At 39.9% G+C, this 18,555-nt stretch overlaps 1 protein-coding gene across 1 annotated transcript; it reads left to right on the forward strand.

Moving 5' to 3' along the window:
* Positions 1-7,616: 7,616 nt before the first annotated feature.
* On the forward strand, positions 7,617-10,348 carry LOC139657309 (ubiquitin carboxyl-terminal hydrolase 37-like). Its single transcript, XM_071535098.1, has 12 exons — positions 7,617-7,627; positions 7,790-7,924; positions 8,031-8,157; positions 8,248-8,372; positions 8,536-8,629; positions 8,751-8,830; positions 8,921-9,049; positions 9,455-9,507; positions 9,619-9,680; positions 9,870-9,939; positions 10,050-10,188; positions 10,315-10,348. The coding sequence occupies exons 1-12, from the start codon at positions 7,617-7,619 to the stop codon at positions 10,346-10,348; spliced, it is 1,059 nt and encodes a 352-aa protein (XP_071391199.1).
* The last annotated feature ends 8,207 nt before the right edge of the window (positions 10,349-18,555 follow it).

Genomic DNA, 18,555 nt, shown 5'->3' on the forward strand with positions numbered 1-18,555 from the left:
ATCGGCTTCATGCCATTTGTCTGTTTCATAATTCCAGATTTACTCATTTATCATTTATATTTCTCTAACGTAAATACTGTTACAGAAATCATCTAGCAATCTGAGCAGTCTTAATGATTTCTTTACATTCAGTCCACTGCAAAAGGTGATTTTATTATCTTCCTATACTGGCAGATATTTTTTTGTGTTCTGGTGCTGTTTGTCTGAAACGGTTAAATTGATGTTGATTCGAGAACTTTTGTTCTTATTTCATGATTTTTTTTTTTCCTCAAACTAGATTATCATGAAAAAGTATCTTGAAAGCACTAAATCTACCAGCCATGTAATAAGGTTATTTGACCTAACATATCTTGAAATGAACTTAATAGATCTAAATAAGATAAGACACATGCTAGACATGGACATTTGTGCAGTTAGAGCAGCAAGCTGGACCTCTTGAGTCTGGATTAGACCAAAGTACAAACAGTTTTCAGATAACTGTTGCATGGGTAGCTTCTAAGTGTTTGTGACCAATACCAAATTCAGAGTTCAGCCAGACTTGCAAAAATTGTTAAATACAAAGACAGAAGCACAGAGGTCCAGACAACGTGGGGCGTGACGGGCTGATGTGAAAGTTTATGTGATGTGGGTCTTTCAGCCCATGTTGTTTCAAAGTTTTATAGGCCCAATCCCACTGTCCACACTCACGGCCTCACCGACTTTGAGGCGTGTTCCCGATGAGTCCACGAGCGTTTAGGGCGGTCCCAGTGAAAAACCAGCAAGGACTCTGATGTCCTGCCCCCCAAAACTAAAAAAAACATACACAGCTGATTTAGTTAACACAACATTTACTGTTTCCAGTAAGCTTGATATATACAGTTATATTGTAAAGTAGCCAAGTCAGCTGTGAATGGACTGGAAATTGTGTAGGATCACTTAACATATTGAGGTCTAACGACATGATGTCCTTTCTACTTGTTTTATGTCAACACATAAAACCCACACTTGCTAACACTGAAGTGCTCGACTCATAGTGGCATCCTAAAATAGATTGGGTTGGAAAAGCTGGAAAAAGTTGGAAAAGTATTAATAATCACTAATTCTTTATCAAAGAGATGCAATCGTATGTTCTAATTATACCTTGTTTCATTTCACCGTCTACATAGGAGCAATGAAAGAAGTGTGTGTGTGTGTGTGTGTGTGTGTGTGTGTGTGATTCCATATATGCACACTCTCCTCACTGTGCATCTTGTTGCTCTCGATGAAATCCTTGTCATCCTTCAGGCCGTTGGCAGGGTTGGTGATGTGTGTCCTTGCAGGACAAAAATGACCTTGCTATTTTTCAGTTAAAATCCTGCAAAATTAGAAACTTGTCATCAGTAATTACAGGAAAACTTGACAGTGTTTTGAGATTTTGACAAAAGTGAAGCCCGGAGCAATGAATCAAACTGTTCTCAGACGGTGAAGATGCTCCTCAGTCTGCTGGAACTTGGCTGCTGTGTGTGTGTGTGTGTGTGTGTGTGTGTGTGTGTGTGTGTGTGTGTGTGATTTATTTACATTATGAAAGAGACACAAATAGACAGAAAGAGTTGGACTGAGAGAGAGATGGAGAGGATGCTGATGATGATGCTGCGTGCTAGGTGCTGATGTGTGTGTGTCTGTGTGTGTGTATGTGTGTGTGTGTGTCTATCTTCAACAGGAAAGAGGAGAGTCTTTGGCTGAACAGTAGAGAGGAATGGATCAGCGTCTGGAAAGAAGGAAAAAACATACATGTAAACAAACTCAAAATATCGGCTCCAAACATTCATCATTTTGTATGGAAATGTGTATTTTTATAATTGTCTGACAGCTTTGATAAGACAAAAGGTGCCACATGTGAAACACAGTGAAGCACTATGTCATGTAAAACAGCTTATTCACTGGAAATAAAACCAGATGCTGCTGTGTTGCATGAATGAGATGATTTGAGCCAGGAGGTCTGGCTTATTGCTTTTTGATTTTTTTCTCTACCTGTCTGCTGAAGCCGACACTTCAGTGTCTGTGTGTGTTTTTGAGTGTGTGTAAGAGAGGAGGAGGGAGGGAGAGAGGAACAAAGTAACAAAGATCAAGGTATTTCCCTATCATCATCATCTGAGCATGAAAAGAAATGATTTTGAGCATGTAAGATGACTTGATTTGGCAAAGAGCCATTTTCAAAAATACAATAAATAAATGATTTGTGACCAAGTGTAGAAAATGTGAGCAAGAAAATGCTGTCTTATCATCAGCATGTAAAATAGATATAGATGGAGGTAAGCAGTGATGGAGGCCTAGTGGTTTGGTCAAAAATAAACAAATAAATAAAAATAAAAAAACCTAAAAATAAATAATAAACAAAAAATCACCAGTCTTTATAGAAAATCATTATTTCCCTCTATCATACAAGTTTGATACAGCTTACTACAGGCCAACTATGAATTTATATCATGAAGATTTTTGTCACCTTAAAAAATGGGTAAACTCTTCCACAAATATAAAGTTGGTCAAACTGGCTTTAGGTGGTTTACTCTCCTATAGAAATTAGTCCAGACCGCCAAAGGCGCATTATGAGTATATTTACAGATGAAAGATGTCAGAAAAAGAGACATTGCTGTAAAAAGGTCCAGTAGTTATTTTATGGTTCTGTGTTGCTAGTTCTTGGAGTCAGAGAACAGCTGAGTCACGTGTGATGCCACAGAGCAACATTCCCTGTTTAAATGCTGTTTGGAATGAGAAGCGTCACTTGTCCCCACAGACTTGACCCGAGAGCACGCTCCGACTCAACAGACATCTTCACATCGCACGGCTATATTCACATCTTCATACATTTATTCACTTATTAATTCATTTATTCGTTCATTTATTAATTTTGTGTTAATTCATTAGTTTATTCGTTGATTTGTTTCTTTTTTGGTAGACTTTTTGTTTGTTTTTTGTCTGGTTTTTTTCGTTTTTTGTTTTTTGTTGTTTAATTTTCACCGCCAAACCGGACCTGGGACTCGGCACCATGGCTAACCTCTCCAAACTGGTAAGATTGACTCATTTTCATCTTTGTAGTGGAACAAATGTGTCTTTCTTGTGCGTTTTCACGGTATAACTTGAGCTACAAGTAAGAAACTTTGTGAAGGATATGAAATGCAGCTCAGAAAAAAGTCGTGTGTCAACTGAGATGTGACGGTTCCGAGTAAAACACAGTAATTGTTTCATTAATTATGAATTATTGTGGATTTTTATGGGGCCTTGGGGTCAAAGTGTTGCTAGTTCACGGAGCTTCGCTCTAAGCATCTCTACTGCGCGTGGACACTGGACTTGTTATTGTTTGAATGAAGCACGCGCTTTAGCTCGAGCCGCTGGTCTGACTTCAGAACGCTTTTGACCTCAGAGCGAACACACACACACACACACACACACACACACACACACACACACACACACGTGATGTTTCAATATTCAGAAGAAAAAAATGGTTTCTGCTGCAAGAGCCACGACCAGCGATATTATCTGTTTAGATAATAAATAAATAAAAACTTTATTTAGACGAAGTTCTTTGCAAAGTAAATAAGATATTAAATAGATAGCATAGGCTATAGTAAAAGTAGATAAAAAGGAAACAAAAACAAATGAAAATAGAAAAAATGAGACAAAATTACAACAGGGATAAAACAGGACATACAATTGGACATTATTATTAAACAGGGGCCATTCCTAAACGAAAATGTATCTTTATTATGAAATATATTATTATGACTATTATTAATTTTGTCTTACTCCAATTTAGTAAATACTAGGTGTTTAAAAAGTGACTATACGATTTTAATTAACAATTAAATTAAAAATTAATAACAACTTAATGCTTCTGCATCAATTTCCTCCATTCAGTCGTCCAATTAAATGTACCTGAAGGAAAAATATCGAATAATACAGTGAAATATTATATATAAAACTGTGTATTCATACATTATGCCCTGATGAAGACATGGTGTCGAAACCATGGTCGAAACTTTGGCTCAGTAAATTATTATAGGCCTATGTATCCCATTATATAAGTGTGCTGCAACTGTCACTCTCAGCGATCTGGTGGAAGAGTCTTGCTGCTCTTTTGCTCGTAAGTTACTTTCGATTGTTCCAGTCGTAAATACAACCTCCCGTATATTCAAGTACTTTTTCAGTCAGAAATAACTACATTGACCCTGCAACAAAAGTAGCTTTTTGGTGACTATTTTAGAAACCAAATGCTACAGAGCTACTTTGTGCTACAACAGCAGAATGAAGAGGAGAATATTCACAACAGTTTTGTAATTGATTTTTTAATACGTGTATTAGCTATAGTTGTTATGCATGGTACCAGAAGTTAACAAAAAGTGAGAATGTCACATCTTGGCTTCTTTTATATCATGTAAAATTTGACTTTCTCATTGGTATTTACAATTTTATTGGGTCATTCAAGCGCGCTCTTCCCGTAATTCAACATTTTCTGACCGTACTTGAAGGCAACATCTGCTCGCTACTGTTGTGACGGTTGGCTCGGTGCAGAAGAAGTGCGGAAAATCTGGGAGATAAGGTAAACTAGGCCTGAATATTGGACTTTTGGACCACAGTGCAATGGTTTGGCTTCAAAACGTTTCTATTATGCTGTTTGGATTAATTTATGGTAATTCTTACCTTTTTGGAACTAAATAAACTATCTCTATTCACTCCAGTTGTTTGGAAAAAGTTGCTATGGAGCTGCCCTAGCTAGCTTGACGTGTTATAAATACAAACTTCACCAGTGTTTCAGCTGACAGGAGGGTCATTAGATAATAACAAAATAAAAAAAAAATGGGTGATCTGTTCGTTTAAGAGAGGTAAAATCTTCCGCATAACATTAGAAAGCACTTTGTTTAAATCCTTGATAATATTCATTGGGCCAATGAGACATAAACAGATCTACATATTCTGTCTGCCAAACAAATATTAGCCTAGAGGCCCTTTTCACAAAAATGGCTTCCATACTTCCGCAAGGTATAACTTGGTTCTCACCATTGGCAGCAATGTTGAAAAGCAAACTTTCTGCTGCCTGTAACTCTGACTACTTATTTTGTGTTTCAACACAATGTATAATACAATACAGGTGTTGTCACTGACATATGTTTCTGTTTCTGTTGTCAGACGACTGAAAAAACTGAGGGTCACAAAACGCTAACAGCACAGAAATTAGCTTTAGCCAGTTAGCATTTTGTCAGCCTCCATCACAGTTACTTGCACAGTCGTCTGACAACAGAAACAGAAACATATCAGTGACAACACCTGTATTGTGTTATACATTATGTTGAAACACAAAGTAAGTGATCAAAGACAGCGTTACAGCTGACAGAAAGTTAGCTTTTTAACATTGCTGCCAATGGTGAGAACCAAGTTATATGCTACAGAAGTAACGTTATAGCAGACGTGTTTGTGAAAAGGGCCAATTAGCCATGGATTGAATTTTTTCTCTCATTGAACAAAAATAGGATTAAAATTCAAATTACTTCTCTGTTCATCTTTACATATAATTCTACCCAGGTACGTTACAGTATGTTGAAATTCACCTTGTTCTTTCTAACAGGCTGTTGATGATGGCACGTGGCCGCCTCCTAGCCGTGCCTCATCCATCGTGAGGAAGAGACGCCGCCTTTCTCCCTTCTCCTCTCCTTCCTCTCCCCCCCCCTCCATTTTTTCTCCCTCCTCCTCTCCCCCTAGGAAGAGACGCCGCCTCTCTGCCTTCTCCTCCCCTTCCTCTTCCCCCTCCTCCACTTTTTCTCCCTCCTCCTCTCCCCCTAGGAAGAGACGCCGCCTTTCTCCCTTCTCCTCTCCTTCCTCTTTCCCCTCCTCCACTTTTTCTCCCTCCTCCTCTCCCCCGAGGAAGAGACGCCGTCTTTCTCCCCTCTCCTCTCCTTCCTCTTCCCCCTCCTCCACTTGTTCTCCCTCCTTTCCCCTCTCCATCACCATCTCTTCCCTCTCTGCCTGCATCTCTTCCCTTCAAACTGCCATCTCTCCCCTTTCCACCGCTATTTCTCCCTCCTCCTCTCCCCCCTCCACCACTGTTTCCTCCTCCTCCCCCTCCCCCTCCACCTCCCCCACTGTTTCTCCCTCCTCCTCCTCTCCCTCCTCCACCCCTGTTTCTCCCTCCTCTTCCTCTCCCCCCTCCCCCACTGTTTCTCCCTCCTCCTCTCCCCCCTCCCCCACTGTTTCTCCCTCCTCCTCTCCCCCCTCCCCCACTGTTTCTCCCTCCTCCTCTCCCCCCTCCACCACTCTGAGTGTGGAGAACAGCTCCATCGACAGGTAGAATATGATGCAGGCTAATTAAGGCTAATGATATATTTTTACTGTGGCTGTCCAGCAGGAATCCAACCATCACTGAGATCTCCATTCCCTTCCATTATTCAATTTGTCTGGTCAAACCAACTTAAAGGGACACTGTGATGTTTTGAATTCCCACTAAATACTGCTTGTTAGCATTGCTTTCATTCATTCATTAAGGAATTGGTTGCCATGGGTAGCCAATGAGGTAGCTGTCGACACATCAGTATCCATGACTTTCCATGAATGATGCTGCCAATACTAGCATGCCATTGTTTAGTTGACTGAAGCGTTTAGTTGATTCCCTGTTTTGTGTCCATTGGCTGAAGAAGAAAAATAACCCTTCAAGTCAAAAAGTCAAGGTTTCCCTTTAAGTGGCTTGTTTTAAGTGAATGAAAGTGATTCCTGCAATGCTGAGAAATGTTGTGGGGTGATATTAACATTTTGAGATGAAACTGTAAGCATCCTGTATGCCTCAGTATCATGGTCAGTGTGCCTGTGTAGCTGTTTTGTCCTAAATGAAGGTGCACTGTTTTGTAGGATTCCAGCAGTTCCTGAGGTGCTTGGCCAGGAAGCACCGACTGAGCCTCCTGGCATCACTGCCACAGCAGGTACATTTAATAACAGATATGTTATGATGTGTATGTATGTATGATATATATATATATATGGATGTATTGTCCATGTGCCACTCCAAAACTGCTCTCTCATTAGTTCATGTTTTTCTCCTCATAAGTCTCCTTGGAGCTGCCTTGCTCTGGATCTCTGGAGAGGTATTACTGTTTTTCTCCATGAAACAGGTTTCTCATACAGCAGTGGAAACCTAGGACAGTTTAGAGATCAGATATGTTGCTTAGAGATACATTTCCAGTGAATATTCATGTTTTCCTGCCTTTGGCTCCATTCTTTTTTGTGTTGCTCAGATCACATCCCTGCTAGTCTGCCTCTCTCTTACCCAGCCCCTCTCTTTCTCCTTCTCTCTCTCTCTCTCTCTCTCTCTCTCTCTCTCTCTTTCTCTCCATCTTTCAGGCCAGTGCAGGCTTCCTCCTTCAAGTCCAGCAGGACCCAGGGAGGTCAGAGGCAGAAGCTGGGGTATGAAACAAAAAATAAATTGATCTACCTTGACTCTTCATTCAATTCCTGTTTAATTAGTACAAGGCAAGCGAAATCCAAGCAGGAAATTTGTAATTCTAATTACACTTGACAGTATAAACATATTGGAAAAGCAAAACGTTTTAGACTGAGGTCATCTCTAAGACTTGGCAGAGTTCATTTTCTCATCATTGCCTATTTAGTTCGTTATGCCCATTTGGTAGACTGGACAGTTTGGATATCTGAGGTTCAGATAAGTCAGTCGTATCACTGCCATTACAAGCCATGAATTTTCATGGTTCCAAGGTTCATTAAAAGCACCTTGGGCAACAGAACACATTAGAAAGTTATTCTATTTTTATTGATGTGCTTTTCCTACCAGGTTTCCAAACATTGGGAACACCTGCTTCATGAACGCCACTCTCCAGGCCCTGTACAGCATCCCAAGCTTCTGTGCTGACATCATGGGGCAGGAGGCGCTCTGGAGCCCCAAGAAAACCAGCCTGAAGCTGCAGAGGTACAGTAGAGCAAGAGATCTTCACTGATTCATTGCTTTACTGATTGTTACCTTGATATTAAAAGTAAATCATAAATACTTATGCTCTCAATCTCCTGTTCTCCAGCTACTTTGGAGAGCTGTACAAGGCGAGGCAGGGTCACAGCTCCTACCACAGCAAGAGCACCCTCCTGAGGTCGGTCAAGAGCAGCTTGGCCATGTTCAATGAGGAGTACGAGGGTGACTTTCAGCAGGTACAAAAATGAGTCTAGCATTCATGATTTCTTTTGTACTGCAGTATTTGTGTGATAAACATATTTGAATGGCTTCCTGATCTCTCACAGGATGCCCATGAGTTCCTCATGCTTTTCCTCATGGGCATGAAAATGCAGGGTGAGACACAGCAGGGGTACGTTTGTCCCACTGTGAACTTTGAGTTCAAGCTGCAGTCTGTCCGCACCTGCTCCAGGTAACTCAACAGCAAACTGCATCTACTATATTCATGATGTTTTATCTGAACAATCACAGAATCAAACATGAAACAACAAACTACATCACTTATCACTGAGGTTCACAGAACTGTCTGGTGATCTGAGTTAAAGTATTTTTCTCCTCCATGTTTGTTTTTAAAGCTGTGGTAACAAAGTCTTCCAGGAGGAGGGACTCAACAACCTCTCTCTGGACCTCTCCTCCTGCCTGGCCGACAGCCTCGCACTCTACTTCAAAGTCAGTATACAGTGGATCAGTTCAGCTCTCCATACACACACACACAAACACACACACACACACACACACACACACACACACACACACACACACATCTATGACTCTGTGTCTTGTTCCTTAGGCATCAGAACTGGAGTGCACCTGCCGGCAGTGCTTCGGCCACCAGGCGACAGTGTCCAGAGCTTTCCTCACTCTACCCAGGTGAGTCCTATACATGAACCTGCCCATGATGTTGTAAACTACACTGTCTTTCTATAGTATGTGTTAATGGTACTCTCTCTCTTTTAATAGAGTGCTAGTGCTTCACATGAAGCGCTTCTGCTACGATGGGAAACAGCTGAGGAGAGTGAATGATGCTGTCTGCATCCCTCCAGTCCTGTCTCTGGCCTCCCTGTTGGAAGAGCAGCAGGGTGTACTGAGGTAAACTTACACTCATTACACTCCATATTGGAACAACTGCATAATGACCTCAAACATACTATATATATATATATTTACTGAGTAATTTCACCTACCAGAAATACCACCATGAAATGATTTAATGTACATTAAATGCATGTTATACCATCCAAAACAACTCTAAACAATGTAATGGAGTTATTTTGATTATTCTCACTTCTCTAGTTGAATCTCTTTTGAATGAGCTCATGACTGTCTGTCAAACTGGCTTATACATGACTTATAGATTTAAGAAACTATAGTCTAGCATGAATGAGCACCTGCCTATTGCTGTACACTTATGTCATGTTTGAAAACAGTTTCCTATATACAGTATATTTGTCTTGAATATCACATTGATCAAAATGGATGCTCTTTCATTCAAAGCCCCCCAGGAGGCAGGAAGGTGTCTCCCCAGGCAAAACCCTTCCCAAGCACAGGTAAGAGAAAATGTGCAATTTTAAACCTGTTCAGTGCTAATCTAACTAGAAACACCCAACTTTAGTTTGTAAGTTTCCAAGTAAAACAAGATTCTGTGGTGTGTTTCTCAGCATCAGTCGATCAGCTGGAGAGCTCAGGAGACACAGACAGATCCCAGCAGGGAGCTCCTGTGGTGAGAGAGAAATAGGGAGAGACAGCAGAGATGGAGAAAGAAAATACGTACAAGAGAGAGAAAACAGTCATTTTTCAATGAACTGTTGAGAGAAAATTTACTGAATAGTTACTCATGGATAGAGTAGTTTAAGAGCCTTATTAAAAAGGAAATGAACCCCTCATCACTCACCATGTTTCTTTACAGCAGGATCACGGTGTCCAGAGCAGCTACCGCCTCTCTGCAGTCGTCTCTCACCTCGGGAGGAGCATCAACTGCGGTAATTAATGTCACACATCAGACATAAATATGGATCTGGGACACACACACATATAAACAAACACACCAAATAAAGTTTAATCTGCACTGTGTTTCGTGTGTCCCACACAGGTCACTACCTCAGTGACGTCATCGAGGGACACAGCGGGGAATGGGTGACCCTGAATGACTCCCGGGTGACGAGGACAGATGAGGCCGCGGTCCTGAAGCACAGACAGGACACCGCTTACCTCCTGTTCTATGTCCTCAGGTAAGGCTTTGCCCTCACTGCTTACAAGAGGAATCAATGAACTGGCCTGTTTGAGCCTTCAAGCAAACTTGTAAGTAAGAGAGTATTGAGTGAATGCCCCGTCTTCTTTGTCCTCTTTTCCTCTAGTGGTGCAGGTGAGGGGGACCCTGCACCTCTGTAGCAGGAACAGGAGTCATCAGGAGCTGTTTGCACCACCACCAGCCGTTTGCTCCTTAGTACGGTGGCCGTAACAAAATCAACAATGCGTTTGCTCTACTCTCATTACTTTCCGACTTCCCACGTTCCCTTTTTAGCCGTTAACATGGAAGTCATTGGCTTCAATTGTAAGCTAAAAACGTTTAAATACAGCTCACAAAGACATAGTTTCTTTTGTAAAAATCGCTAACTGTTACCACAAAAAGTCAGGCTATTGTAGTTATTACCAAATCAAATTCTAATGGGAACAAATTCTTCATTACGCCGGGGACTATTTTTGGTGCTACAGAACTACTTTCCTGAGATGGAAAGTCGGCTTATTAAGCTGTTTGAGGGAAAAGTCGGCCGGCCCGGTGCATCATGATGATGAAATATGCTGCCAGGGCAACTGCATGGCTCTTTGATGTGTTTTTAATAGTTTTTTTAATAGAATAGAGTTCTATGGCTACTGAGACATGGCTTTATTGGGCACTGGCTACACGGACGAGACTTGTTAGCAAATCAAAATCATTTCTGATTTTGTTTATTTCATAGGATTTGTTGATGGTAAGAAATGCATTAAAAAACACCAGCATTATGGTGTTTAAGCAATAAATTTGTTTTTCTGAACTAAAACAGCTTTTTTTATCCAAGCCTTTTATTTGCAGTGTGCAGAATTATTTTCCCATTTTTCTAGTTTGTAATACTTTGATTCTGTTTATCAATTACAAGATTTGACAGTATTGTTGTTTTGATAAAGACTGAAACAAGTCAATGTTACTCACTAATTGCTAATTACTAATTTCTGCTCTATAAACTCTACAGTATAGTGCATGGATTTAACTATAGAATTCAAAGAAATAAAAAGTCAAAGGTTGTGTTGTAAAACAGAATCTGTACAAGCTTATCAATATTTTCTTACACTCCTCAAAGATACTGCCAGCCAAACTGATACTGCCATTAGAGTTTCTCACTTCACCAAGAATGAAAGTGAAAACTTATGTGCAACTTGATTGCAAAAATTGAAGTTCAACTTAAATGTTCCACTAAGACTTTGGCTCTCAATCTGGGTTCAACACAAAACTGTTGTCCTTGAAATACACACCAACCTGAAAGCATTTGTATATTAGCTGTTCTTCTCCCGTCTCTGATATGAGCTGAGTATCTAAAGCCTTGTCAAGAATGTGTTTGACTTAAAAGCTGCTGCAAAACTTTAACAGTGGAACATACTGCAGCGTCCTTCTTTCTTCAGCATCCAAGATAAATTCTGTATCAGTAGTATTTATTATTTATTTATTAGTAGTTATTAGTAGTTTTTACCCTTTAAAGCAGTGACATGATGACAGCCTTCCCAATGTCCTTGTACACAGGATTAGAGATACACAATGCAGATATGAGTTCTTCAGTGATTCTCTGGTCAACTTGCAGGTTCAATGTGTCACATATCATTTTTTATACCAGACAAAGATGCTGTGCTTTGTTCAAGACTTGTCAAGAGGGTTGCAAATGTCTAAATTATACACGAATGTCAGTCGATGTTTATATTGAGCCTTACTGAGTGGTTTAGTCCGCTAAATGTGATATGGCTAAACTTAAAGACCAACACTGATTTTGTTCTTCAGTCCAAGAACTCTCACATCCCATTTGCATAAGGACCTTCTGAATAAATTCATAATAATATCTGAGCTCTTTTGGGTATGCTAAGTTCAGAGCGTAGATTACTCCCAGCATCATAGCCTGTCCACCTTCCTTCTTGATGGCCTCTATACCCTGATGCTCCTCTGTCGGTCCCTCATGATGAATATATTCTCAGTTCAACATAGTCAGAGTATCTCTGTGATAGCCGGCTCCACAAAACCAAACAACAGCAATTCTGTCTAACCGGTCTCAAGAAGAAGGTCGTTAACTGGCTCCGTCAACCCAGGATTTACCAATCCAGCTATGAGCTCACATGAAAGAGGCGGGATTTGGAACAAATAACCAACCACATGCAACATGGACAGATTAAGAGCAGAATATTTTCTAAGATAAGATGAAAGGAAAAGTAACATGATTCAGTGGGGAAAAGGCAGTAGAGTGTAAGCACACAACTTGAAGATAAAAAATAGTAGAAAATAATCCAAAAATAAAATCAGCAGACTGAATAATTCTCATTAGGTTCATATCTGCCCCATCATTAAGACACACTGTTCATTCTTCTCACTTATACAATATTGTATCGTCACACTGAGGCTGTGAAAAGATTTTATACAACATTTAATTTCATTCACCATTGATAACTATGGTTAACTAATGTAAGCGACCTGCTATTTGTTAGATGTCCTTTTATAACCAGAGTGGGCGGAGCGGAAATGCTACAAACATTTATTATATCTCTGATCTAATAAATGATGATGAAAAGCAAAGTGGTTCTGCTGGTCTCTAAACACGTGGACCTGCTAACAGTCCTTTCTTGGCCTAACTGTTTATTCAGCAGTTTCTCCCTGTACAGTTCTTGTTGTTACCTGTTACTTTCATTTGAAAGCAGTGTTGTTGTTAATATTGGGATCCTGTAGGAATGGTGACTCCATTTGTCCAGAGAGCTGATTGGTGCAGAGACGGGCCTTTTATAGGTTTATTTTATAGATTTATATAGAGCAGGTTAGCTGTGCAGCATAGGTCACCATGGCGATCTGCCAAGGTTAAAAGTGAGCCACCTTCATGAGACAGAAAAGCCCAAATTTAGCTCACTAAACTGGCTTTGTGAGACAGGCCCCAAGTCATTAGTGTCACCTTTAGGTTGTTGTTACCCACACACAACTTACAGGCCCCAGCCTCTAATGGTGCCTTGGTGGTGTCATTCGTTTTCAATGGAAGCCGGCGACACAAGGCTGCAAATGGCAGAGCGTAAAATGTAGCAGCGCGTCAGGTGAGTGCAGCTACAAACTGAGGTTCAGCTGGCTTCAACTTTTTTTAATGCTCTGACCAAATCAAGATAGTGTAGGTTGTTATATTTCTGTTATTATTGTTTACTTGATGAATTAGAAGAACGAGTATTTGACAAATATAATAAAAACGAGACAAATGCAATGCTATGACAGTCTGACAGTATCAGGTGGTGCACTCAGCGTGACGACGACATGAACCGTCAGCGACCAGCTGGGCAACACTTTTCTGCTCTGTTGGCAACAGTGTACCTTGGTTTGCCAGACCGTTCTGTAGCTTTTGTAGCCCGTAGTCTGAATGCATCTTAAATCGGCAGTTTCTCCACTGAGGTGCATGAGTAAAAGCAAGCGCAGATCCTGTACAGACCCACAGCACTGAAGCACTGCGACAAGGTTAAATTGCGTAATTCCACTAATGTTACATAAATACCATAAGATGACGTCACCTACTGTTAAACTTTGTAGGGCAGCGACTGTGGAATGTCAAGTTTCACTTTTGTTTTCACAGCAGGAGACTGTGGATTGAGTTCAATGCTGCTGGTCTGCGCATTAGAGATCAATTTAGATCCATTTATATACTGACCAACTTTTGATTTTGTGCCTCTGTATGTGAAACACTGCACCTCACAGTCAAAAACACCCTCTAGAGGCCATCTGATGAAGTGCATCATCTCACTAAGCGTTACCTGACTGACTGACTGACTGACTGCCTGACCTGAATTTGCCTTGCGATACCCTCGGCTGCACCGTGGGAATAAAAAAGCCATGTTAATCAACATCATGTTATTGATTAAGGCTTTTCCTATCACAATGTTGTCCATTCAAAATGCTGCTTTACAGGTTAATATCGTTTATCAACACTTGTGTTCTTCATGTCTCTTTCAGACCAGCAATGCCACAACATGCAGTGATGAATTCACAATTCTATTACTATTCCTAGTAGAAAGATACCTGAAAAATTAATACAACAGTTACTTTTTGTAACTTTGACTGAAAAATGATACTATATCCCCAGTGTAATAGGTATATTGGCTGAAAAGTACAACCTAATGACAACAAATGTTTGTAAATTGAAATTGTTGATATTCCTCGATGTTTTCTGTCCAAGTTTATTAACAGACAAGACATATTTTTCATGTCACAACTCATTAACTTCAGTTTGGTGACTGTTAACACAAAAATGCCTTGAGATTTTCTAGTCTTAAAATAACATAACTTACATTGATTGACATTTTTGTGGCATAAAATTATTTTAAAACGGTGTGTGTCAGGTGTCTAATACTGCTTTCATGTTTCAGCAGGAACAACCAATGGCATTTTTTGTGATCTATCTATCTATCTATCTATCTATCTATCTATCTATCTATCTATCTATCTATCTATTTTTTCCCAACAATTTTTTTATTTGTTTAGGCCTATCTAGTGATTTATTTATTTATATATATATATCCACCCATCGTCAAATCAGGTATTCCTGCAATCATTTGTTTGTTTGCATTAGTCAACACAGGCTGTCAAAGAGCCACAATAAGAAACAACCACTTTCCTCTTGGTACATGGTTGTCCTTTCATGTTTCATATTTCCATATTTCAATCCATACTGTAGATGAAAAGCATGAAGGCTATCAAACTACAATTAAAAGTGTACTAATTAACCTTCACATGCTAAACAGTGTGTTTGAATCAAGCCAGTAGGTTATCATTCCAAACTCCATTCAAAAATGTCAATTTAATGCTGACTTGCATATTGGCAAACATGCACACCTCTTTAAACTTAAATTAAGACCTTTTACGAATCTTTAGGATCCATTCTCTAATCCGGCGTATATCTGATACACCAAGCAGCGTTTATACCATTAAAAATTAGAATTGATTCGCCTCTTATTCCACAATCTTGTTCCAAATATACAGTGGTGGACGGCAGTGAACTGAGCGAACCAATTCAAAAAGTTGGCAATTTATTGAAATAGATGTTGCTGAAAATCACTTGTATGTTGAATTTTCTAGTGGCTCCTAAAGATTCATAGAATGTGTAATTCATGTTCTACGAAATGCGTATGTTTGCCGATAAGCAAGGCAACATTAAATTAGCAGATTTCTTGTCGGAGTTTGGCGTGACGTTCCTTCCATGCGAGAGAACGGAGCCTATTGGGGTTAACGTTATAACGTTACCCCTCTGTGCTGGCTGCCTGTGGACCGTCTGAACGGAGGCGGTGGACACCGTAAAGGCTGGCTGGAGCCTATTAAACCTGCTGACCAGATGGATAGCTAGCTTGGATTAAGAGAATGGTTTCACTTAATGTTGACAAATGCGTATCATCAGCTCGCTGGCCAATTCGGCAGGAAGCACCGACGGATTTGGGGTCATCTTGAAAATTAACGGTGTCCGTCCGGTAAGAGTCCGTGTGAATGGCTTGCTTGCTAGCCAGCTACTGCAGGCATGTTTATTAGCTTGTAGTTAAGTTACCTTTAGCCAGTTTGCCAGATATCCCTGTTGTCATATTCACTTTTGTGTTTTGAAGGGTAAAGCATTTCGTGTCTGTACAGCTGTCAGCGCTTGTGAGCCTGAGGAGTGCCCAGTGGTTATTTCAGGTAGCTAGCTAACATGCTATCATTACTGTAGCTGAAGCCAATATAAGACAGAGCCAGAGGTGAGCTAGCTGCTAGCTTCAAAAAAAGCAGTGTGCTCATCATAATAATGTTAACGTCAATAATGTCATTGTTTCCTCTAGTCACTCTGCTGTGGCAGGTCACCACATAACCACATGTCCATTACCATTACAGTAGATTGGTAATAAAATAGTAATACAATGACGTTACAATACAAATGTAGTTTATTTCCCCCTAAACTAAATTGTAACAGGCGCAATGTTGAGAATCGCCACTGCTATCATATCATATCATATCATTACTTTTATCAGGTATCTGTTTTTTGTCTATAGTGTCTATATTTGTCTTTCGAGTAATAATAACAGTTTAACAGAAACATCCTGCACCAAAATGAGAATGGTGAGCAAAACAAGCTTCCTCTGATGTGGAATCAGAACTAAAGTGACCTGCAGCCACAGATGAAAGTCTTTGGGCAGCTAACAGGTACCCAAAGAAGGCACTGGAGCATACACAGTTTCAACTGTATGTATTCAGTGCAAGGACCTTTACCCAAAGTCTCTAACTTGGTGAAGGGTGAATTACCTTCCTTCATTCATTCATTCATTCATTCATTCATTCACCTGACCGCCGATCACGTCTACTATTCATAGCCTATTGTAGGTCTAAAGCTGAAGGTACACATGCATTTTTAGGGCAACGTTTGCCGGCAATGAGTATGAGCAACTGGACAATGGACAAAGAGGGCAATGGCTAATAATAACTGACAAATTTGACAGTCGGAGGAGTGAAAATGGATTAAATAACATACTGCTGCCATCATTGTCATCTTGCCCTCCTTTTTTTTTTTTTTTACTGAAAATTTAATGTAATCATTTTATCACTGGAATTTCATCTTAACGTGTAATATGGATTTATGTATGGCTCTGGCATCCAACAGCTAGCTGGCTTGCTAGATGAAATGTTCTAAAAAGAATCACAGCTACTATTACCTAGTTGTGTTTAGTGTTTAGTAGCAGTTGGGCAATTTCAAAAATATTTTGGGCTGGGGACCAATTTTCTTGTCTCATTGGATGATGTTGAGATCTTGCCAGTAAAGCTTGCTCTCCAGTCAAGCTTGGCTAGATTTTAAACTGATACATTGTTTTTAATAAGAAAATATTTCCAGCAACGACAAAGATGTACATTCAAATGGGTCCTTTTAATGACCTGATAACATCCTAGTTGGAATCTAATTGGTTGTTGATGGTAAAAATGTGAAAATCAGTAAACTCAAAATAATACTTTCAAACTGGCCATGGAGTTTATTAATAATGCATTGCTGCAATGTTACATACTCTAAAACACTGTAAACGTATACTTGTGTTTGTCTGTCTGTCTGTTGTTAGCAGGATATCTGAAAAAGTTGTTAATGGATTTGCATGAAACTTTGTGGAAAGGTTGGTCATGGGGCAACACAGAACTGATTAACTTTTCACACTGATTTATTATGTATTCTATTTATTTATTTTTCTGTTGGTATGAACAAAACAAATCCACTCTCCATTGTTGTGAACAATGATATTATTGATTGATTGATTGATTGATTGATTGATTGGTTGGGGGTGGTGCCATCAGAGTAAGGGGAGTCAGAGAGAAGGGCACAGTATATATAGTGTGATATGTTATTATGACAAATATTCCCCTTCTCTTGGGAGGCAGGGAACTGAGGGGAGTATGGGAGGGTTTATGACTGCAAATAAGATTGGAGAGGAGGGTGGGCCACAGGTGAACTGTTCAATTTTATTGTGTAAGATGTACAGGCTGACACATAACAAAAAATGTGAATTATACTCCTCTGTATTATGGCCAAATACATTACTCTTTAATGGAACTTACGAGGCCTTAACACTGACCTGAACATTGCCAGCTCTCTTGATAGAAAAGTAGAAAAGGGGCCGATATTGCGATGCTTCAGGACACACGTCATGGAAAAAGATATACACAAAATTAAGAATACCTATAGAGTCGTTGTCTCATCATCTGCTAATAATAAAGCGTTATCATACATGCGCAATAGTTTAAAGTTTCACATTGTTGATAAAGGGAATGATCAAGATGGGAGAATCACCTATCTGAAAGGAAATTTTGTGAGAAGATTGCACTCATTACTTGTTATGCACCTAACTGCTTCAAACCTGAATTGTTTGACTTCTTATCAAAAGTTATTACCGAAATGACTGGTTATCACATAATTTTAGGGGGCGATATGAATGCTGTACTTGTTCCATTGTTAGACAGAACAATGTTGTACTATTGATAGTTGGACAGTCACATACACAAAACTTTCACAAAAACTTTTCACACTGATTGGCCAAAGCGGGGTGTGGCAGCAGGTGTGGGCTCTCACTAAAAGGCATATAACTTCTTGTTATGTTCTTCCTTGCCCCATGACCAGCCTTTCCATAAAATTTCATACAAATCCATAACTTTTTCAGATCCTGCCAGTGCCAACAGACAGACAGACAGAATGGGATGAAAGACCTGATTTGCATTGATGACCATCTCATGTATAAATAGGTGAGTGTATTAAGTATGAATATGATTTGTACGTGTGTGGGCTAACTGGTTTATCTGTTTTGACAGGCTCCAGTGTGGGATGTGCCATGTATGATAGCTGGAG

Source organism: Centroberyx affinis, unplaced genomic scaffold (genome assembly GCF_046629955.1).
Source record: "Centroberyx affinis isolate AG114_WGS23_722 - 3 ecotype Tasmania unplaced genomic scaffold, CSIRO-AGI_Caff_v1 ptg002663l_1, whole genome shotgun sequence".
Lineage (NCBI taxonomy): Eukaryota > Metazoa > Chordata > Actinopteri > Beryciformes > Berycidae > Centroberyx > Centroberyx affinis.

Bases quoted from the DNA above. Each gene is read 5' to 3' on its own strand.
- LOC139657309 (XM_071535098.1), top strand. The intron at 8,831-8,920 runs GTGAGTCCTATA...CTCTTTTAATAG, and splicing joins GCTTTCCTCACTCTACCCAG to AGTGCTAGTGCTTCACATGA. The intron at 10,189-10,314 runs GTAAGGCTTTGC...CTTTTCCTCTAG, and splicing joins CTCCTGTTCTATGTCCTCAG to TGGTGCAGGTGAGGGGGACC.